The sequence below is a fragment of the Paramacrobiotus metropolitanus genome, unplaced genomic scaffold (assembly GCF_019649055.1).
Source record: "Paramacrobiotus metropolitanus isolate TYO unplaced genomic scaffold, Prichtersi_v1.0 Parri_scaffold0000179, whole genome shotgun sequence".
In the NCBI taxonomy this organism is placed as follows: Eukaryota; Metazoa; Tardigrada; class Eutardigrada; order Parachela; family Macrobiotidae; genus Paramacrobiotus; species Paramacrobiotus metropolitanus.
In genome coordinates this window covers 137145-156367 of record NW_026570399.1, presented here as the reverse complement: position 1 = coordinate 156367, position 19223 = coordinate 137145, and the positions used below count along the sequence as shown (strand labels likewise).

The 19223-nt window shown below is 42.6% G+C and overlaps 5 protein-coding genes across 9 annotated transcripts; 2 read left to right on the top strand and 3 right to left on the bottom strand.

Moving 5' to 3' along the window:
- Positions 1–445: 445 nt before the first annotated feature.
- Positions 446–1039, bottom strand: LOC129600486 (U24-ctenitoxin-Pn1a-like). The gene is made up of 2 exons (XM_055499022.1): positions 794–1039; positions 446–687 (listed from the first exon to the last, which is right to left on the bottom strand). The coding sequence occupies exons 1-2, from the start codon at positions 987–989 to the stop codon at positions 539–541; spliced, it is 345 nt and encodes a 114-aa protein (XP_055354997.1). The 5' UTR covers positions 990–1039; the 3' UTR covers positions 446–538.
- Positions 1040–1935: 896 nt separating this feature from the next.
- On the top strand, positions 1936–3101 carry LOC129600478 (uncharacterized). Its single transcript, XM_055499010.1, has 2 exons — positions 1936–2274; positions 2558–3101. Exons 1-2 carry the CDS (start codon positions 2088–2090, stop codon positions 2704–2706), a joined length of 336 nt encoding a protein of 111 aa, XP_055354985.1. The 5' UTR covers positions 1936–2087; the 3' UTR covers positions 2707–3101.
- Positions 3102–3266: 165 nt separating this feature from the next.
- Positions 3267–4724, bottom strand: LOC129600477 (uncharacterized). The gene is made up of 2 exons (XM_055499009.1): positions 4391–4724; positions 3267–4059 (listed from the first exon to the last, which is right to left on the bottom strand). The coding sequence occupies exons 1-2, from the start codon at positions 4575–4577 to the stop codon at positions 3821–3823; spliced, it is 426 nt and encodes a 141-aa protein (XP_055354984.1). The 5' UTR covers positions 4578–4724; the 3' UTR covers positions 3267–3820.
- A 2179-nt stretch (positions 4725–6903) lies between these two features.
- Positions 6904–13888, top strand: LOC129600481 (high choriolytic enzyme 1-like). Of its 4 annotated transcripts, XM_055499017.1 has the most exons (6): positions 6906–7035; positions 9398–9586; positions 10262–10388; positions 11147–11290; positions 11693–11873; positions 12029–13888. In XM_055499017.1, exons 1-6 carry the CDS (start codon positions 6951–6953, stop codon positions 12089–12091), a joined length of 789 nt encoding a protein of 262 aa, XP_055354992.1. In that variant the 5' UTR covers positions 6906–6950; the 3' UTR covers positions 12092–13888. The 4 variants fall into 4 exon arrangements, with proteins under 4 accessions (XP_055354993.1, XP_055354992.1, XP_055354990.1 ...); XM_055499015.1 differs by having other exon boundaries at positions 11693–13888; XM_055499018.1 differs by lacking the exon at positions 9398–9586 and having other exon boundaries at positions 6904–7035; positions 11693–13888.
- A 472-nt stretch (positions 13889–14360) lies between these two features.
- On the bottom strand, positions 14361–19189 carry LOC129600476 (uncharacterized). Of its 2 annotated transcripts, none has more exons than XM_055499007.1 (6): positions 18775–19189; positions 18235–18409; positions 17843–18093; positions 17572–17748; positions 17139–17294; positions 14361–15681 (listed from the first exon to the last, which is right to left on the bottom strand). In XM_055499007.1, exons 1-6 carry the CDS (start codon positions 18869–18871, stop codon positions 14891–14893), a joined length of 1647 nt encoding a protein of 548 aa, XP_055354982.1. In that variant the 5' UTR covers positions 18872–19189; the 3' UTR covers positions 14361–14890. The 2 variants fall into 2 exon arrangements, with proteins under 2 accessions (XP_055354982.1, XP_055354983.1); XM_055499008.1 differs by having other exon boundaries at positions 17593–17748; positions 18775–19186.
- Between the last annotated feature and the right edge of the window lie 34 nt (positions 19190–19223).

Sequence of the window (19223 nt, the reverse complement as noted above, 5' to 3'; positions counted from 1 at the left end):
GGCAACCAGAACCCTCCAGACTTCAGTGTGCTTGTGACAACACTGTGATTTATTAAACTGACTGAAAGTGTGTGGCATATTTAATTGTGGCATATACCGTATTTCACCTCTGTTATACAATGCCGTTGGCCTTCTTCAGTTAATATTAATGCTAACAGCATAATTACAGACTGGAGCACGCTGTGAATAATGCAGATACTCTGAGACCTTGATTAACGACAGTGAGCTTTCCAGGGATTTTCAGTGAATTTTTTGTGATCGCTGGTACACTGTTATAAGCGAGCATCGGAGCATGCATTAATTTATCTAGCAATTACGTTACGAGTACTTCAGAGTTCACATTCCGCGCCCGCAATAATTATTACTTTGTCGACTAAATATTATTACAGTACTTGCTCTTAGACTCTGAGTGTCTGTAGACAATTCGAAGTGTTGGTCAGCTGCAGATAGTTTATTTCCCGAGTACACGCAAATGTATTTTAGGCGCTAGTGCATTTTATTATCTTTTTCGGTTAAAAGCTTACTAAGGGTAAAAAATTTATTTGCACTGTAGTTTCGATGGTTGCTCGTGGTTTTCCTCACTGATCTGGTTTCCCTGTCTGTCGACGCACCATGCAGTGAGAAACTGCGTTTGGCGTTTAGTCCAAGTTCCATCTTTTTCGCACGCCGGGATATATTTATCCATCGCTAGGACGTAACAGAAATGCGTCATATGACTCATATATAAAACAATAGTTATTTGATCAGTAATGGGTATATTTCTTCAGATTTTATACAACAGGTTAGATTGTACCTGGCTGGCTCAGTTCCTGATCATGTGCCTCTTTGCATACACATCCACCAAGATTGCGGTAACCGCTGGTCTTTTTCCCGTTTGGCAGCGTCAGTGGTCCAAAAACCATACACTGACTCCTTGTTGGCGGCGCCGGCACGGCATCTAATGCTACCGTAACAATAAAAATTAAAATGGCGGTAATGGCGGTATTCATCGTATCGCGGAAAATGTATAGCTTTTAATTTTAAGAATGGACGCAGCCATACCGACTGATGTGGAGTTTTTTATATTCTATTATACTTGCCACTTTCAGGCTTCGCGTTTCTACATTTTTGCAATCCTACCTTGCGGCAACCACAGACGGTTTAATTGCTTTTAATGTGCCGGATTTTGGTAAGCCGGCAGCTCTTCTCACGTACTTACGGAGAATTTTACGGAAGGACACGTGTCGTTACAGCTTTGTGTAATTTGTCAGCTAGGATGAGTAATGCGGCGATGTACAGTAAATAAGATATACTGACTTTTTCTGAACAAAATGAGTTATAGATAACTCATTTCCGAGAGGTCTCCCTAAATTGTGCTATACCCAGTGCCCGAGAGGTATGAAAGAGTAGAAAGAGGGTGCAGTGCGCGGCAGCAACAACTGGCAGATAATCGGTCGTAAACGAGATAAATTTTGCTTTATTTAAAAATGCGCAACTCTTCGAAAAATAAAATATCAGTTTACGGTGTCCTGTTTCGTTTCGTCATGTAAATATGACAGAATATAATTTGAATTTACAATTAGCCCAAATATGCTTCCAGTATTAACTGCAATGCGGGTTGCGATCTCCTGGCTTGCGAGGTTTACTTCCGCGCAAAAGTGAACAAGTCGTAACAGCTGTCAATCATTTCTGACCAACCTCTATAACTGTCATTCAGTGCAGTTTATAACATAATTTCCGTGTATTCCGCCGCCCGCAATTGCGATTGCCATATTTTAATTACAATCAGTTCCTCGTATATAAAAACTTGAAATCGGACCGCTTAAGTGCCAGAACGTCTCATACACTCACTATACGCTTTCTGCCCAATGCTTAATGATATGCATGTCGAAAGTAACAGTAATTATTACCGCCTCTGGGAAGCAAAAAAAGCAGACGGAAGTCAGCTGTCCTGGAATTCAAACAGTGTGTTGTAATAAATTTCAATTTACGGTATAAAATACCGGGCCTTTGATTTGGTTTGTGTCAAATATTACATTTTTCACATTCAACAAATTTCCGTCGAATCGTGCAAGTGCTAAATTAAAAGCGTGCCAACCATTTCCGACATGCACACCGCAATCCTAGGAGTGCTTTTATTGATGGCGGGAGTAGCGTTGTGCGCTTCCCCAACGCAGAAGAAATGCCTGGTGTTCGGACCTATGACTTTACCCAATGGGAAGGCAATCCAGGGAACGCGCAATGTGGGCGGCTGCACGTGCAAGGAGGCTTACAAGGAGGAGTTTGACCCACGAAGTACGCTTTTGATCACGCACTGCAAAATACACATGTGCTTCGTAGCAGCTTCTTACGCACGTGATATTAATTATATTTTCATTCAATAACCGGTACAACCAATATATATGGGAACATGCCGAGAGCAGCTAATTAAGTACTTACTATAAGTACCAGAAGTATTTATAATTAAGTACTATAGTGCTATAAGCAACTAATTAAGTATGTTAAGTACTATAAATACTTTGTTTTAATGTGGTTTTGATAGTCGTTCTGATACGTAATATTTATGTGCACTGTACAGTTGCGGACAAAGCGTTCCCGCAGTGCAATGACGACGGGACATGGCGACCGCGACAGATGCAGTGGCGATCGGCGTATTGCGTGGATAAGAACGGTAACCAGATTACCGAAAAGCAAATCGAGCGTCCTGGGGAGCTGAAATGCGATTAAGTTGCACGCCGTTCATGAACCACTCCGTAGACCGATCTAATTTGATGCCGTCTGCGGCAACTTCAGAAGATATCCTAAACAATATTTAATGCAATAACATTGCTGATCAGTGTGTTTAAAAATTTGGATGAGTCCTAATTTGGTTGCTTATTTTGATTATGGATGCCGAATGTTTACTCAATAACAATAATTTTTTTCTGTTTGGGCGGTGGAGTTGGTGACAGCGCTACGAAATTTCATCCTGAATACTGTTAATGTTTCTTTAACAAACTGAATGCGGCAGAACGGCTGCATTTACTGCACCCTAATGATTTATTAACGACCGTACTACGGTATACAGTATACACACAACAAGAAGATTGCGTAACATCGTGAATCACAGTAAAATGGGAAGTCCAAAATTGCTGTCACAAACAATTGCGACTTATTCAAGTTTGAAAGCCAATTATGCACGATCTGGCAAAACGGCATCAGCGATTGTACATAATGTAGGGTAATAATTATGTCTCTCAAATGACTTTGTTGACCTTGACACTAAAACAAAAAATATATATGATTTTCAAAAATATTATTCGCCATCGAATTCCCATATGTTTTTCTACTATGTCAGTCGTATTACGAGTACCAGTATCTGATTTAGAGCCGATAGAAATATTTTTTTTACATTAAATAAAAATTTTAGATATTGTTCCCAGGATGAACTGGATAAAATTAGTAAAATGCGAATATTAAAGAGAACTTAAGCACTAAAGTAATACAGTCGCCCGAATTCAACAATCAAAGACAAAACAGAAGGCACATGCAGACAACCAGTTCAAAACGAGCGCCGGTGACCACCCTTTGGAATTATCTTCTATCATTTAATCGTATAACACAAGTATACTGTATGGGCTAACACAAGTAAGTACCTAGCAAAAGAGCTTACCAAACACTCAACGCAAGAATAACGGATTGCTTTAAAACTTCATATGATTAAGTATTCTGCTTTCCCATTAATTCTGGTCTCGGACTCTCGGTGATAAGAGAAACCACAACGACTGATGCTATTGAATAAACATTGATAGCAGAAAGCCTATGCATGAATTGGGTTAATGTTTCTGTTTCTGCACGGCTTTCAGCTATGCGAGGCCGCGCCAGCGGATGGACGGCGGGAAGTCGGCTTCCGGGGACGCAGGGGCGGTACTGTTCCCGGCATACGCGGAACCGGATCGCACTGGAGACTCCAGTGCTCCTGAACGACCACCTCGCTGACCTGGTTGCCCTGCTTGTCCACGCAGTATGCGAACTGCCAACGATCTTGCTTCAGACTCCAGGAGCCGTCCTTGTTACACGTGACGCCCACATCGTCTTGCACTATTAATATCATAGTATCTCACATAACTGTATCACTGCCATTAAATGAAAACTTTCATCGCAAACAGAAACAAAGGCACCAGAACAAAATAAAACCAGAAACTTAGGATTATTACGTATATGCACACTATGCAGGTAATAAACGTCGAAATTATTAAATTATTTTCCGTCGCCATGCATTATTACGGCTATAAATGTTTTTTTTTTTAAATGTAGAATGTAATTACTGATGCTTTATAATTTGCATTATAGCGATACGACGAAGTACTCAAAAATCCCTTGCAAAAATTTCATGGTGACATATTGAGTCTAACAAAGAAAAAATATTTACCGTTAGGATTAAACTCTTGGTCAAACACTTCCTTGCATGTGCATCCGCCCACATTCCTCGATCCGGTAATATTCTTTCCATCGGGCAGCGTTATTGGTCCTTGAACCAGGCATTTTTTTTTCGGTGGACTACCGTTTAATCCGGCTACGGACAGAAGCAGTAGGATAACACTAATTATCGTCTCCATTCTGATTTCTATGCAAGTAAATAAATAAGGAAATTTTTAAACAAATTATGTCACAAAAAATCGTATAGCGCTCAGTTGAAATTGCAATACTGAATGTGTCTCGATTGTCTGGATGCCTTGTGTTTTTAAGAAATGCTGTACTGTAACTCTCGCGGCGCTTAAAGCGTCGTGCTTGTCTATTTATACCCTGAGGTTTACGATCAGTCTGGGAGCAGCAATCTTTGGCTAAAATCATCAGTGTTTCAGAGTAATTTTAGGTTGGCCAGTTGTTTTGTGGAAACTCCAGTATACAGTGGATCATTCAACAAGCGTTAGGCGGCTCGTTACGATGCCGCTTCAGGTTATCGCGAGTCAGACTTCGTTAACTTACTGTAATTGTTTTACGTGTAGGTGCAATGCGCAGCTCTGCAATTCCAATACCGGTGTACGTCTCTACCAGGCCCAAAACAGACATATTAAAACTACTGCGCAGAAATTTACTGCTGTTTCGGTGTAATGCCATCGAATGTAAACGAAATCTCCAAAATTACTTGCTGGGAACGGGAAATAGGTAAAAAGCTATCTTTCGCTTAGAACCGCTCCCACAATTTAAGACATGTATATCCTTCAGATTTCATTCAATGCCATCGGTCAGTGTATGCGGATACAAAGCATTGCTATAAAGTATTATTGATATGGAAAGTTTCCAGATTTATTGTAACTTCTAAGTACCTAAGTATGTATCTGTACTTCGATAGGTAAAGCTACGCATATCAAGCTATGGAGACATACATATTATGCCGGTATGGTAAAACTGAATATTTGCACCTCCGCTAAGTATAATAAAAATTAATGTTGTGTAATCTACTGCGTACGGCATGTGGTACAACCGTCATTTACAAATTACTGGTATACAATACAGCAGCACCAACCCCGATATTGTCCCGCGCCACATGCAGTCTCTGAGCTTATGCAAAGGAGATTATTGCGTCAAGATAAAATATCGCATCGCAGATCGGTAGCTATCGCCTTTCGACAATCAAAGACGGTTTAAGAGTTTAAGGTAGCATAATCGATTATGCTTTTTCAAGCCAATTTTATTAAAGACAGTACGCACCAGACCTGGGCAGTTAATTTCAACTATTTAACTTAGCGCGAGTTTTTTTCGAGTTAACGAGTTATAACTTAACTTTGAAGCTTAACTCGCCAGGACGAAAACTTAACTCTAGCGCAACTCAGAAATAATAAAGCGCAACTCGAGTTTAGCGTAACTCTGCGGATTTCAGTTGAAAGCAAAAATGAAATTAAAATATAGAAAATATCAGAAAAAATGTTATTTTAACCTTGGATCGCATAAATTGCCATAATTACAAAAGTATGTGTGTACAAAAGTATGTGCATACAATTCCTCGAGCCGACGTACACTACGACCGCCCAAGGCTTTGACTAGGTGAATATGCATCGGGAGTCCATGCTGACAGTGAGTGTGGTCGTTCAATTTGAGCTTAATTAACAGCGTGCAGAGAACGTATTTTTCAAAATTTTGTCATCGAGAGCACAAATCATGTTCGACCAAAATCACACGGGAATTGATCGCCTATGCGTCTTCGCTACCTGCCCATAAGGGAAGCGTAATAATGCGGTCAACGCTGTCAAACAGCTACACTAACTTCGGTAGCCATTGTGAAGCGAAATCATAAAAAAAAGTTCAGCGTTGCCGGCGCTCGGCCCCAAAAAACCAGGGTCAAAAAGAGAGAGAACTTTTGAGAGGGAGGAATTTTTGTGTGGTTAAAAAGAAGGAGGAATTTTATCAGATAAGAACTTTTTTATGTTTGATTTTTTCTTGAGGGAGAGAGAAAACAGGCAGGAAAAACAATAAGAACAAAACACAAAAAACACAAGAATGTTTTCTTATGTTTCATTCTTTTGTTTCTTATTCTTTCTTTTTGTTTCATTTATATTTTCTTATGTTTCATTCTTTTGTTTCATTCTTATTCTTTCTTATGTTTCATTTATACTTTATCTTCTTCTCTCAAGAACACTGCGTCTGTCGCTCTCTCCTCAGGAAAAGCATGAAAAAGAAACAAGAGAAAAGCATGAATTTAAAAAATCAGTTTTAAGATTGAAAAACTAATAATGGTCTGTGTCGCAAGTCTGGAAAAACTGATATCGGCATGCATAAAAGACTACTTGAAGCTGATTACTAAAATCATAAATTTTTTTATTAGAAGTTAACTCCAGTTAACTCTAGTTATTGCGGCTAACTTAACTCATAGCGTAACTCGCGAGCTGCGATTAATTCTTAACTCTAACTATGAGTCGAAATCTCATAACTGCCCAGGTCTGGTACGCACACTCGCAATTCACACTTAGAGTTCCTTCCGTCTGCTCAAAATGTTTCGCGGATTGATATGTTTTGCTTTAGTTTGGTACTTTATGTCACAATGTGTTCTATCAGTATCCGACGAGCTACCGACAGGTAAATAATCGAAATATACATGTACGCCGACAGAAAAATTGTTATCAAAACGTAAATGTTGGAATTTTATATATTTAGCGGTAACAGAAAATCAGTAAATGTTCCCAGAGAAGCAGCACACAGACAAAATCGGGAAATGAGCTGGATATTAACCCAGGAAAACCGGGTACTAGAAGGGATGGGACTACAGTTTTGAAAATTGGCAGTCTGGGACAAAAAAATTCAATTAAGAGAAAAATATTTTTTTCAAAATTTTAGCGACCATAGGTCAAGCAGGAGATGACCATGTCGGCCTAACACGCATGGTAACCATGTTGCGCCGACATGTTATTCACTGCCGTTTATAACAACTGATAAAAAAATCGCATAGAATATGTCAATAGCTCAAACGATAGATCTCAACGAGTACTTCAAGATGGGAGTATTGTGGTGGTCATCAAGATGACCAGTGGTCAAGGAAAATTTTTAAACAAAAAAGCACTGATATGCACCATTACGTAGCTACTTGGGCATTTCGCAATAGGTGGTCACTTTTGCCAGGACGAACTCTATACATAGAGTTCGTCCTGCTTTGCTTATTTCTGGGACAACTGGTCATCGGCTTTAGTGTAGATAACGCGTACTGTACGCAGTCCGAGTGACGTGTACAGTGAAAGTAATGCTGTATCCGGTCGTGAAACTGAATGGGATACCGGAGATAAATAACAGGAAACATGTTTGCGCTGATCACCATCGTTAACTGACCAGTGTCCAACTTCTTCAAAGTGTTTCACAAGTGAGTAAAGCGAACAAATATTGAGAAATACGGAAGTATCGCACAGCAAGGTCAGTAAAGTTCTGCTAAAAACAACCGGTCACTCAAGTCTCTACAAATCTACAGATTTTAGTATTCAGAAAGGAAGGCATGACTTCTAAGCCATTTCTCCCATACGATAAATTCTCCGCTAAAATTTGCACAGATTGATTTCTAAAGGTTACGAGGCACGAGCGCTCAGAACCGGAAGGTCCAAATGAATTTGATGCAAGGGCAAGCTCAACTGGAACAGTATTAATAACGCGAGCTTAATAACAATTACAAGATTTCTCTCTCATTACTACCGTTTAATTCGGTTGCAATTAGCAAAGAACATACGAATTTTCCCAGGAACAATAGAGTAGCCAGTGCGGTGCATGGCAATAATAACGTTCTACATACAGGCAAATGCATTGCACAGCAGATACAGCTATTTGCGTCATTTGTACAGCCCGACGTTGAGTCAATTTTGCAGTCCACGGTAGAGAGTACGGGCCATATTTATTTCAGAGCTGCCGAAACAGTCATTACGCAGTTGTTTTTGCATTTTAATCACATTGATTCTAATGGCATTCAGTCAAAAAATAGATTTTTCGGATTTCTCGTCTGTGCTGACCAGTGGTCACTTTGCTGACCGCTATGCTCCAGTCAGTTAATACAGCTTTTTATGGGCTTTCGTTTGATTGTCTGTTGTACCGTGTACGATGCTTCTGCCAATAGTTACGAATTTTTAAAGAATATTAATTAATTAGAACCATGCCCAACCGTGTCAAGACCGACATGGTATTTTGAATTGACCATCACTGACCAGTGAGCGGTTTTTCTCTGAAGGTTTCTTCATTATTTTATAAAGCTGAGCAATTACTTCTCCTGTGATTTTTTTGGTAATAATCTGATGTGTGGCTGGCGGTCAAGACAAGCAGGACCTCCGGGAGCCCAGTTTGTTCATTTTTGACCATGTTTGGTCATCCCCAGGACCTTATGAACTCGGTGAAGCTACCAGTTCTGTACTTTAAATTGTCGTCTAACATCTCTTCCTTGAAATAAAACCAATAAAAACAACCTACGATCATAACAACGGGTTATAGAGAGGAAGTCCTCCACCATGTCGGTCTAACACGCATGGTGTGGAACGGGTTAACCCGTAAATGTTTTGCACTTGCTCCAATAAATCGGCATGAACTATATAGCATGAATGCCTCACACCGATTTATGTGGAGCTGTGATGTCAATTACGGCCGACCGGCAGACGTTTTGTTTAACTTGGGGACTAGCCTTGCTTCCGCACCGTACCAGCTGTTCCCTTGCTTTGTTCATGAATTTTCATACATTTTCCATGATTTTATGGATCTACGTCTGAATATTTCCAATGTCAAAATACACGTATAGGATCATCTACAAATTTATAGCTGATCTCTTTCACTGTTGGTTTACGAATATAAAAACATACAGGCGCATCAGATACAGGGAACCTACTTTAGTATTAGTACTACGTACTTACACGGGCCAGCTCCACACGATCGACTGTTGTTATCTGTGCCCGGTTTGCTGTACTGGCGTTCGTTGCAGACTGGCGGAACAGGCTCCACCCATCCATAACATCCGAAAAACGCATGTCACAGAGTGATATCATTTGGGTCAACGATACCATGGATAACGGAATGTTTGCGGCACCCAGCCTCAACGATACAGCCAGCAGCAGCCTCTATTGGCCGCGGAACGGACGTTGCATACCTTATTCATTACATCCTTCCGTTGGTCAGTTATCAAAGGCCGTATCGCTTTATGTAATTGTTTTATGCTTAGTACCTCGTCGACGTTAAATACGTTGCGAAATCCGCATATACCGACTGCCAGCATACCGAAACAATTGATTTAGAAGCTCTCCCCAGAAATTTAAGCCGCCCGTGATTTAATTAAGCAGCCCTTAGAAGAGTTAACAGCACCCTCTCGCCCATATAAACACCCATTGGCTCCATTTAATGGTGTGGGATAAATAATTTTGAAATATCGGGAAGGTAAACAAGGTAAACAAACGGAAGCGCAAAATGCCTTGAGACTGCCGTACTATCGAATACCGGTTGTGCAGTGTACCGTAACTATCGACTTATAAGCTACCTCCGGAAATTACAGCTTTTTGCCCTACCGCCGGAAATTACAGCTTTTTGCAGTTTCAAGCAGTTTAGTTGTACAAAATTTGGCAAAAGGCTTATAAGCTGCAATAGCTATTTGTCCAAATCAGCTCAAACCAGGAAAGCTACTGTGCCTACGGTAGCGACGGTGGAAGTGGGGAAAAGATCACAACATATCTGTATGTACAGTAGTGGAGCGTAATCTGTACAAACCCTTAAAACTTTTTAGCATGTGATGCAAGTATCAGTTATCTTCACGGTTGATCGACGACAGTTTACATAAATAATCTGTAATTTGCAGATCACAGTCTCCGGATGCAAATACAAACTGCCATGAAAACAATTGAAAGACGGACAGAATGCTTGAGCTTCACGCCACGTACCAATGAATCCGAGTACATTCAGATCACCTCGTATGAAAGGCAAGGGTAAGATACAACTTTATCAGAGAAGTCTACAGTGGCTAACAATTGTGGCGATTCCAAGCACGCGTTGCATTAAAAGCACAACCAAACCGTCACAATAAAAAAGATAGCCTTCGCGGTCGTCCGTCCGGACGAGTTAACCAGCTGCACGCGTCAGTAGCCGGCAGAAAGGTTAACAACCACTGGAAAAGGTGGATGTGATCCGGCAGAAAGGTCGATAACCATACTTCTGTTGCACCACCACACTTGTTTGAAATTTGTGGTCGATATGGGGTGATTCGAAATTCCATCTGCGGCACCACGTTTGACCTATCAAAGCGCTTACGATTTACGACTTGGCCCTTGGGCAAAATGTTCCATTGGTGGTCCTTCGGCAGCAGAAGAACCAGCTACTGTTTTATCCAGTTCATCGGTAGTTCATTACTTGACCACTTTGAATTATAATCGAAGTTAACAGGGAGTAAAAGCAGTACGTGTATGAGTCGGCAGAGCGCTGTATGTACTACGACAGTAGCACTGTAGCTGGTAGGTGGGGACGGCTGCATGCATAAAAAATGCTGCTGTTACTCGAAATATGCAGCGCTTGGGCTCTTCCAGCTGTCTAGGTTGGACAAGGATGTAAGGTCAGCCAAGGGGCTTTGATTGCGTCAACCACAGTCCACAGACACAAAAACACCGTAGCTTAACGGCTCAGTAGCTGTCAGACGCTGAAATCGTTAGCAACTTTACACTGTTGTCCAAGCTATTTCTGCTTGTTGCAGCTGTGAATCCGAAATTGGCCGGAAGATCGGCAGAGCAACACGCACCAACCTGGGAAAAGGTTGCTTGGACCAGGGCACTATTCTCCATGAATTGCTTCATGCATTAGGATTTTACCATGAACAAAATCGTCCTGACCGTGACAAGTACGTCCACGTGTGCCCCAAGCACATTCAACCGGACATGTACAAAAACAACTACGATAATTATTATATTATCCCACATGCCAACCTACGGGTTACTGTATGACTTTGAGTCTATCCTGCATTATGCACCATGGGATTTCGCCCTCAAACCTGTAAACCATAGCAGGCCAGCCATCGTACCCAGATACGGCCAGTATAAAATGGGTCAACGCGTGAGATTAAGCCCTCTCGATGAGGTGAAATTGAAGAGGGCCTACAAGTGTATTGACGATAATTTTGAGAAGATCAGCCGGCCACCAGTGAAGGCGGAATACCAGGAAACTCATCTGAACAACTTCTCACATCTACCACAATAAACACATCATCCACTACTAGTTCTCCTAAACCACATTTTATATCCAGGACAACCACAACTACCGCCGTTCCGAAAAAACTCTCTACAGTCAGCAGGACATCCACGACTAACTCCGCGCCAAGCAACCGTGTTTCTAGTGACGATCATGTGACGTCCAACCTGGATGCGGAGATATTGACTAGTGTGCCAAATTTTAAAGAATTACCCGCACTCAACCAACAATTTCCAGTGAGGGCCACTGATGTTGTTAAAAAATTTAATGTGGATCCGAGTAATTGGGAGTACTACTTGCCCATGCATGTGGACAAGCACTCAGCTATTCGGATCCATTTAGATCCGAAATTTATGCTAGTAGTTTATCAACGTTATCAATGTGATTGCAGTTCAGGGAACCGTCTACTACAGTTTCCGACCACTCCCAGCCGGACAAAACTTTTATAGCATAGCTTTGGGTCGGTTAGTATTGTACGTCTTCGATCGTCAGGTCCTTTTAGGACAAGGAGATTCCCGCTTCGTGTATGAACACCAAATACGAACACCTGCACACAGTCTGATTCGTTTTAACTGTTCTAAATTGACACACTGGTTGTCGTTTTCGTCCGGACTTGACCTTCCATATCTCAAATTTGGATACGGTGAAGTTGTGGAAGCTAATGTTTTATTTTATTTTTCCCTCAACACGAAAACTCTTACCAACCCGAGGACCTGGTGGACCGGCGAACCGGACGTCGTAAGCATTGCCGATAATGTCGTTTTTGTTGGTAAATCCGGTTGGAGCAACCTACCACTTATGGAAGACCTTTCCCCTCTCCTTTTTGACACAAATCAGCCTACGCTACTCCATCCTCTATTAGACCGAAGTGAGGGCCTGATCGACCCTGTCACTGCTTGGCTCTACGAAGAGGTTAAGCCATTTCAACTGCCTGATGAGGCGATCTCGGCCCTCACATATTCAATGGACACTCCGGGTTGCGCACTGCACAAGATCTTGGCCAACCAAACCGACAACAGGCACGTGTATTTTTACACTTTCATACCAGCACATCTAACGGAAGGTTTCATGGTAATGGAGATTTGGCCCAAGGGGCACTATAGCGGCGTGCATGATCATGGTCGTGCAGTTTCAGTGATCAAGATCTTACACGGCACGATTAAACTGGAGTGGTACAATCCGATCGCCAGTTGTTCCGAGAAGCCTGTGCTAGTAAAATCGCAGGAGTTTTCTGAGGGTGACCTCACGTGGACGAACCCCGATATGTACCAAACACACCGGGTGACCAATGAAGGCGGTAAAACTGTCGTCGTTTTTGTTCAACTCTACCAAAATGCAGGATTCAGAGATCACGTGAAACGATACCAAGGAAAATCGGGTAGCCCATACACTGATGATATATCATCCGCGTGGAATATACCATACTCTAAAATGGACGGCGACATTATGCAAGAATACAGGACTCAACAATGTTAAAAACTACTTGCAAATATCAACAATGTTTTACGCATCTACGCTTATCGATCTATTCAGGAATTGCGAAGTCGGATGATTGACATCAGAATCTTTCTTTTGGGGTAACGAAAAATTAATCAAATACGTAAATATGATTACAGAGTATACAGTGCATTATGAGCAGAATCAAGTTGCTTCGCTGGATTGGTGTGGTGTTGAGAATAAGCCTAGCAAGTATCTCAAATAATTGTTATACCAAAAACAAATAGCTACCTATTCGCATAGAAGCTTGAATTTCAGTGCAGTGCGTTACATTCTGATCCAGTTTTATAATTCTGATGTGTCAAGACAAGGCAGTTACAGATACATGTTTTGCATTTTGTTATGAGCAATAAAATCTTCCACACATTCTACATAAGTTCGTGAGAAGCTGAAAACACAAAGCGAATTACACAGCAACATCTACAGACACAGGCGGGCGAATAACAGAAAAGATTTTGTCTAAATTCGCCGCCGGTGGTGCTGCTCCCATTATAAAGAGATGCTGTACATGCTGCGTTTACTCGGTGAATTTCGATGCTGATCCGTTGATGCAGAAACTCTAGTGCTCGCGGTTCGTCTGATTGCTGCTGGATCATCTTTCCTAGCACTTTAAGCAGCCGGGTGGTTTCTGGTCCGAATGGTCCGTAGGTCTCGAAGGCCAGAGGAGACAACCAGTAATCCTGGGTGAAGTTGCGGTATTTCTCGGTCCTGCTCCGCTCGGCTGGCGCTGCTTCAGTCCGGCTCGAATAGATATGGCTGCGATGTACGACAAGGCCATGTTGCTGCGGCTGGTTACATCCCAGGCCAGCACCAGATACAGTCTTTTTAAATATGAAGTAGGTACGTCTTCGCACCACTAGCTTTTGAAACACTCGGACCATGGGGAAAGTCAGCTGCCGTCTTAGTGAAAGAAATCGGTAACAACCTCCTTCGCACGAGTTCCTCCGCCAACGAGTCGCTGGAAATTCAGACAGGCAACGCCGCTTCCGTACTCAGGACGATGGAAGGAGCAGCAGCGCTAAACGAGATTTTGCTATTGTGATTAACTACTGTGTATTTTTGATTTGTTCTGTACACTTGCTTTTGAAATAAAATTTACAGATTATAAAGTGCAACACCAACCTACTTTTTGTTTCCTGTATTTCTGTTACAGACTGTTTCAAAAAGGTTCGGTTTGGACCCTGGACACACATTTATCAGCATATAACCAGTAGGCCGATCAAATTTTTGTAGCAATTTACTGGATTTTTCATGGACTTGTAGCATGCGTTGTTGTGACACTGCTTGAATAAAAGAAAAACCTAATCAACCAACATTGCTTCTGGTTAAGAATGAAAACATGGTGCATTCAAACTGCATATAAGCGAATTAATGGCATTCTTAACACATTAACAGCGCTTGTTGCGGTACTCTTGGAAAACCTTGCCATTAGGACTGAGAATTTCTGCAATCTTTAGATCGGTGGTTGGGAAGAATCTTCCCAGAGACGAATTATTCGGCTGTACATAATAAAAGAAGTCCTCCTTCACTGTTTCCTTTCTGTGTTGCTCACTTTCATAACGATAAGCCTGAATCGTGATAGCGGTTACACGTGGATCCACATTATGCAGCTTGTGTGTCTGGTACATATCCGACCACATCCAAGTGATATTCCTGGCATAGAACATCTGCGATCGGACCAACACCGGCTGCTCGAAACTCTTATCGACAATGGGATTATACCATTCCGACTTGATGGAGCCCTGCAGAACCTTAATCACCGCGGTCGTGTTTCCGTGGTTGTGCACCGGGCTGAAATGTCCCGGCGGCCATATCTCCACGACGTACTCCTGGCCCGGTGCACCGAGTTGGGGCTCGGATGGAATGCGGATGTAAGTCGACTTGCTACTGCCAAAACCAGGTTTTTCGTCTTAGCTTCGAGAATCTTGGCCAGAGTGCAGCCAGGAGTTTCCAGAGAGTAGTTGATGGCGCTAAGTTCCTCCGGTGTTATTAGACCGGAAGAGCCTTCTGCTTCAATATTCTCCAGGATATCGCCTATCAAGGCCTGACTGGCGACCGTGAGGAAGATCTCCGTTTTGGATAACGTGTGCTCGCGGGTCCGCTGTTTCGGTTTAATGATAACCGGCGAGTAATCCAGCAACAACGGCAAGTCTTGCTTTTTCATTGCATCAACTAGCGCGACATTGTCGCACACGGCCACACGGCCGATGTTATTGATAGGCTGATCGTGGTTGCCGCCTACCGTCGACGCAAACTCGAAGAGGACGTTGCTGGTCATGTGATAGCCCCATCCGAATTTAATAAACGGTGGTATGTCGCCTTCGCGGCGAGAGGAAAAGGTTACCCAGTGAGTTATCTGCGAACAGTTGGGATGGATTAGGCTATAGACCGGGCTGCGCTGTCTCTTTTCCATATAGTCATGGGGGCCTTCCTCACCCACACAGACCTCGCGGTCCTTAACGTACAGGATAATTTCGCCCAGTAGAATACGGTAAAAGCTCTGTCCACGTGAAAGCGGTTTTAGGACAAATGTTACGGTTCCTTTCCCTGAAAATAACCGGCCATGGCGTACAATTAATTTTTAAGGTGAAGATAAGGAACTGTGCAGGAACCCTGCACTATATGAAAATTTAATTACTTTCCGCTGTGATCAGTACGGTGCTGTAGGCCGCGTACCGGTCACATTTGTGTTTGCACGGGTGCAAACCGTTTGCAACGTCCAGACGTTTAAAACGTGTACCGGACGCTTCAACCTTTAAGCCGCCAAAAACGTCGGCCGTAAATTTTGCCCACCCGTTGTTATTTTGCTTTTTTAACAAGAATGATGAAAATAAAAATTAAATTTGTACCCGGAATTTCGTCAGAAACGTCCGGTTACGAATTTACGAAATTTTTGGATACGAATTTGCACATTCGGACACGATACGACTCAGGCAGAGGCGACCGGAATCGAAATTGCAGTCAGACAGGATCGTCGGGACATTTTAGAGGATTACATACGTGAATCGGTAGCACATTCTTACACAAAATTCTAACCCACCATTTTCTCGACTGAGTTTCGTCAACCGTCACTACTTCGAAGAGATATGAAGCCGATCGCCCGTCAAAACGTGGAGAGCGTTTGCTAAACCGTTTCAGTTTGCTTAGGCTTTTCTTAGGTGCTCTTAGTTTTTGTGGTTTTCTTAGCCATTGCGCCGTGACGGTAGATCTCGTGTTAGTCGACATAGTGTCGAATGTCAGTATCAGTGGCGTATAAATGTTAATGAAGGCTGCTTTATTGTCGGAACGATGCGATCGACGAGAGCGGGAGGGGCACACCGACTCCATCCATCGGATGTAACGTGCCACTGCTCGCAACGGCAGCCGGAATCGTGGATGGGATCCACTAGAGAAAGTATAGCGGGAGGGACGTGCTACACCTGTGGAGGCAGTTGAGTAAGCCGCGATTGTGGAGAAATTAACGAGTGTCGTTCCTCCGGGAGGCTCCTGACTATGCTATGTCTGCTTAAGGCTGCCCAATCATGACATGGGAAGGGTCTCGGCTGCGCGCCAAGGGAAAAGAGCGTGACCTGTATACCAGTGAATTCCTCATGGAACAGAGACGAGCAAACCCAGAGAGCCGTCGTCGCCAGTGACGGTTCCAGTGACAAGGAAAGCAGTCATACAGAATGATGAGTGAGGAACGTCGTGAAAGCATGATAGGTTGCAGTGAAACCAAGTACAAGCCCTGCAAATGCTTCGCTACCTGGTGTTGTGAGGATTTGTGCTTCTTCGTGTGTACTGTACTTCAGAAGAGCAGGGCGTGCGGCGTAGTGTGATGTCACGAGATACAGTATCTGTGGTGACCTTTGTGTCCACCATGGCGACTGCGGTAGCAGAATGCCAAACTGACGTTATTGTTATGTTATTGATGTTTTGTTGGGTTTGTGCGCTCTCATTCGCGGGAAACATATTTAAAATATTACCCCCACGTCAAGTCGTGACAAATAGGTAAGTGTGATTACCATTGGTTGGGCTAAGGTCAACATGTTGCACTTCCACCGGTGGCACAGCTGTGGTTCCAGTCTCGGGTGGTCTCCGAGTGGTTGGTGGCGTTGTCCCCGGCTCGTTTGTTGTGGATTTTGAATGATCCGGTTTGCACCATGTACAGTCCTGTTCATCTGAGAATGATGCGAAATATAAAAACAAAAATAGTAATGTATGAAAACGCAGCGTTTATGTTCGATAGTATTCGGCATAATCACTTTGCGTCATTCCTGCTTTACTTCACTAGCGCAGCAATAAATTAACCACGCATGGACTGGACTGTGGTAGAACCTGTTGGCGCTGTCAGTTTTTAAAAAAAGTCGTTTTGATTATTGAGATCTGAAAACTATGGGCGCCGCGCGTGGTATAGATCTTGTACTTCATATTGTTGTGAATCACATTTACACTCACGATCTGCAGCTATGTACATACCGCAACGTTGTACTTCTAGTACACTGTTGGGATCCAGCCGTTCGACGTATGCCTCGGGACAGCTGACTCGGCCAGTATCAGCGTCATTACACATAATGGCCTTGGGAATGTATCCTTCAAGTGCCTCACACAGAGCTTCGTTGGGCAGTTTGCTGCCTGTAACGTAATTAAATTTTCAAGTACCGTGTCAGACATATATGTATTTATTGGCTCTTCGTAACAGGTTTGCCCTTCTCAATGTGTCGCTTACTTTCGCTGGTCAGAAGCGTGTAGTCCATCCAGATTTCGTGATACGGATTGTCTTTCTGCTGCGGTCCGCCTCCTATGAAGATCGTCAGGGACGGAGTCCGGTCATAACGGGAGCGTACTTGCGCTACAGATAGAAAGGGACTGTTGGGGATGTTAAGGATTTCGCCGCCTGGAATTTGTTTAATTAGTTCGAGCTGGTCATCCTTCGTCTCAAAGATTTCTAGCGTCTGGTTTTGGCCAATATAAGAAACTCTGCCAAAAGCAACGTTATTACAGCTGGACATACATGTGCAGTATTGAAGAAATAATTATATGTTAAACAAATATATAATGTATTAATGCTTTTGCCCTTTTGCAGAAAAAATTAAGTTGTTTGTGTAAGTAGTGTTTTACGGAATATGGAGGTATATGGCTGATTCCGTTGTGCAATCGCTGGGCATAGCCAGTACTACACTGCAGTTTCTTTTCGGAACGTGTAAAAAACCCAGTCGTCCAGCACGGCGGTCCGCCTCCGTAGACTCGGGACAAGGCAGAATATAGGTACCACCACAAAACTTTTCAAGTCGAACTAAAACACACATAAAAAAATAACACATTGTAAAATTTAAAACTAGCCAGTTCTATATTTCCGGTTATTCTTTGAGAACCAAAATCGTTCATAAAACGATATCCGTTTCCGACCGTTGCGGCGTACGGTCGGCCTATGGAAAGAACTATTTGTTCGATGTTTTTATTTATTTCTTTTCCAGCGTATAGCGCAGACTGCGCAATTTACGAGTTTACAGTACGCAAAACGCATATGTACGAATGTACCTAAAACTGTTAATCACCAAGGGCTGAAGAAAACGTAACATCGAGACCGACACTGATTAGTTTTTTATATAACTGGCAGAAGAATAACATAGTAATTTTATTGTTTTATGTTTTCTTTACCTTCATTATCCGAGGGTATCTTCACAGCATTACAGGCCAAAGCGCAGAGACATGCCGCCAGTATTATAGTAAACAACACAATTTGACTGCGCCTCATGGTTGCGCGAAGGAGGAATTTGCGGGCTTGTTATTCGTTAGATACAGCGTTTGTAATTAATTATAACCTATAACAGCTTTAATGGCTTACCAAACCTTACAACCGGCATCACAATTAAGAATATCGTAACTACTCTATTTATGTAACAGATACGACAGCATGCTTTAGTTTTCAGCGCTCTATTAGCTTGAGCTTCGCATGAAACAGCCACTTGACAAAAATCAACGTCATGATCATCCCTGGGGATCAAAATCTCAATAATGCTAAAGTACGAAAACTGACGAGTGAAGTTCGTGACTAATTTCCACCAAAGGGCGCTAGCTTTAGAGCTGTTGGCCACATTGTTAGCACG

What these genes read in the sequence shown, in the direction of transcription:
- LOC129600481 (XM_055499015.1), top strand. Translation starts at nt 6,951, where the DNA reads ATGTTTCGCGGATTGATATGTTTTGCTTTAGTTTGGTACTTTATGTCA. An exon ending in TTCATTACATCCTTCCGTTG is followed by an intron (nt 9,587 to 10,261) that starts GTCAGTTATCAA and finishes TGTAATTTGCAG; the next exon opens with ATCACAGTCTCCGGATGCAA. An exon ending in AATCGTCCTGACCGTGACAA is followed by an intron (nt 11,291 to 11,692) that starts GTACGTCCACGT and finishes TTTTATATCCAG; the next exon opens with GACAACCACAACTACCGCCG.
- LOC129600477 (XM_055499009.1), bottom strand. Translation starts at nt 4,577, where the DNA reads ATGGAGACGATAATTAGTGTTATCCTACTGCTTCTGTCCGTAGCCGGA. An exon ending in CCAAGAGTTTAATCCTAACG is followed by an intron (nt 4,060 to 4,390) that starts GTAAATATTTTT and finishes TGATATTAATAG; the next exon opens with TGCAAGACGATGTGGGCGTC.
- LOC129600486 (XM_055499022.1), bottom strand. Translation starts at nt 989, where the DNA reads ATGAATACCGCCATTACCGCCATTTTAATTTTTATTGTTACGGTAGCA. An exon ending in TCAGGAACTGAGCCAGCCAG is followed by an intron (nt 688 to 793) that starts GTACAATCTAAC and finishes GTTACGTCCTAG; the next exon opens with CGATGGATAAATATATCCCG.
- LOC129600478 (XM_055499010.1), top strand. Translation starts at nt 2,088, where the DNA reads ATGCACACCGCAATCCTAGGAGTGCTTTTATTGATGGCGGGAGTAGCG. An exon ending in GGAGGAGTTTGACCCACGAA is followed by an intron (nt 2,275 to 2,557) that starts GTACGCTTTTGA and finishes TGCACTGTACAG; the next exon opens with TTGCGGACAAAGCGTTCCCG.
- LOC129600476 (XM_055499007.1), bottom strand. Translation starts at nt 18,871, where the DNA reads ATGAGGCGCAGTCAAATTGTGTTGTTTACTATAATACTGGCGGCATGT. An exon ending in GATACCCTCGGATAATGAAG is followed by an intron (nt 18,410 to 18,774) that starts GTAAAGAAAACA and finishes TGTGTGTTTTAG; the next exon opens with TTCGACTTGAAAAGTTTTGT. An exon ending in GCCATATACCTCCATATTCC is followed by an intron (nt 18,094 to 18,234) that starts GTAAAACACTAC and finishes TGCTTTTGGCAG; the next exon opens with AGTTTCTTATATTGGCCAAA.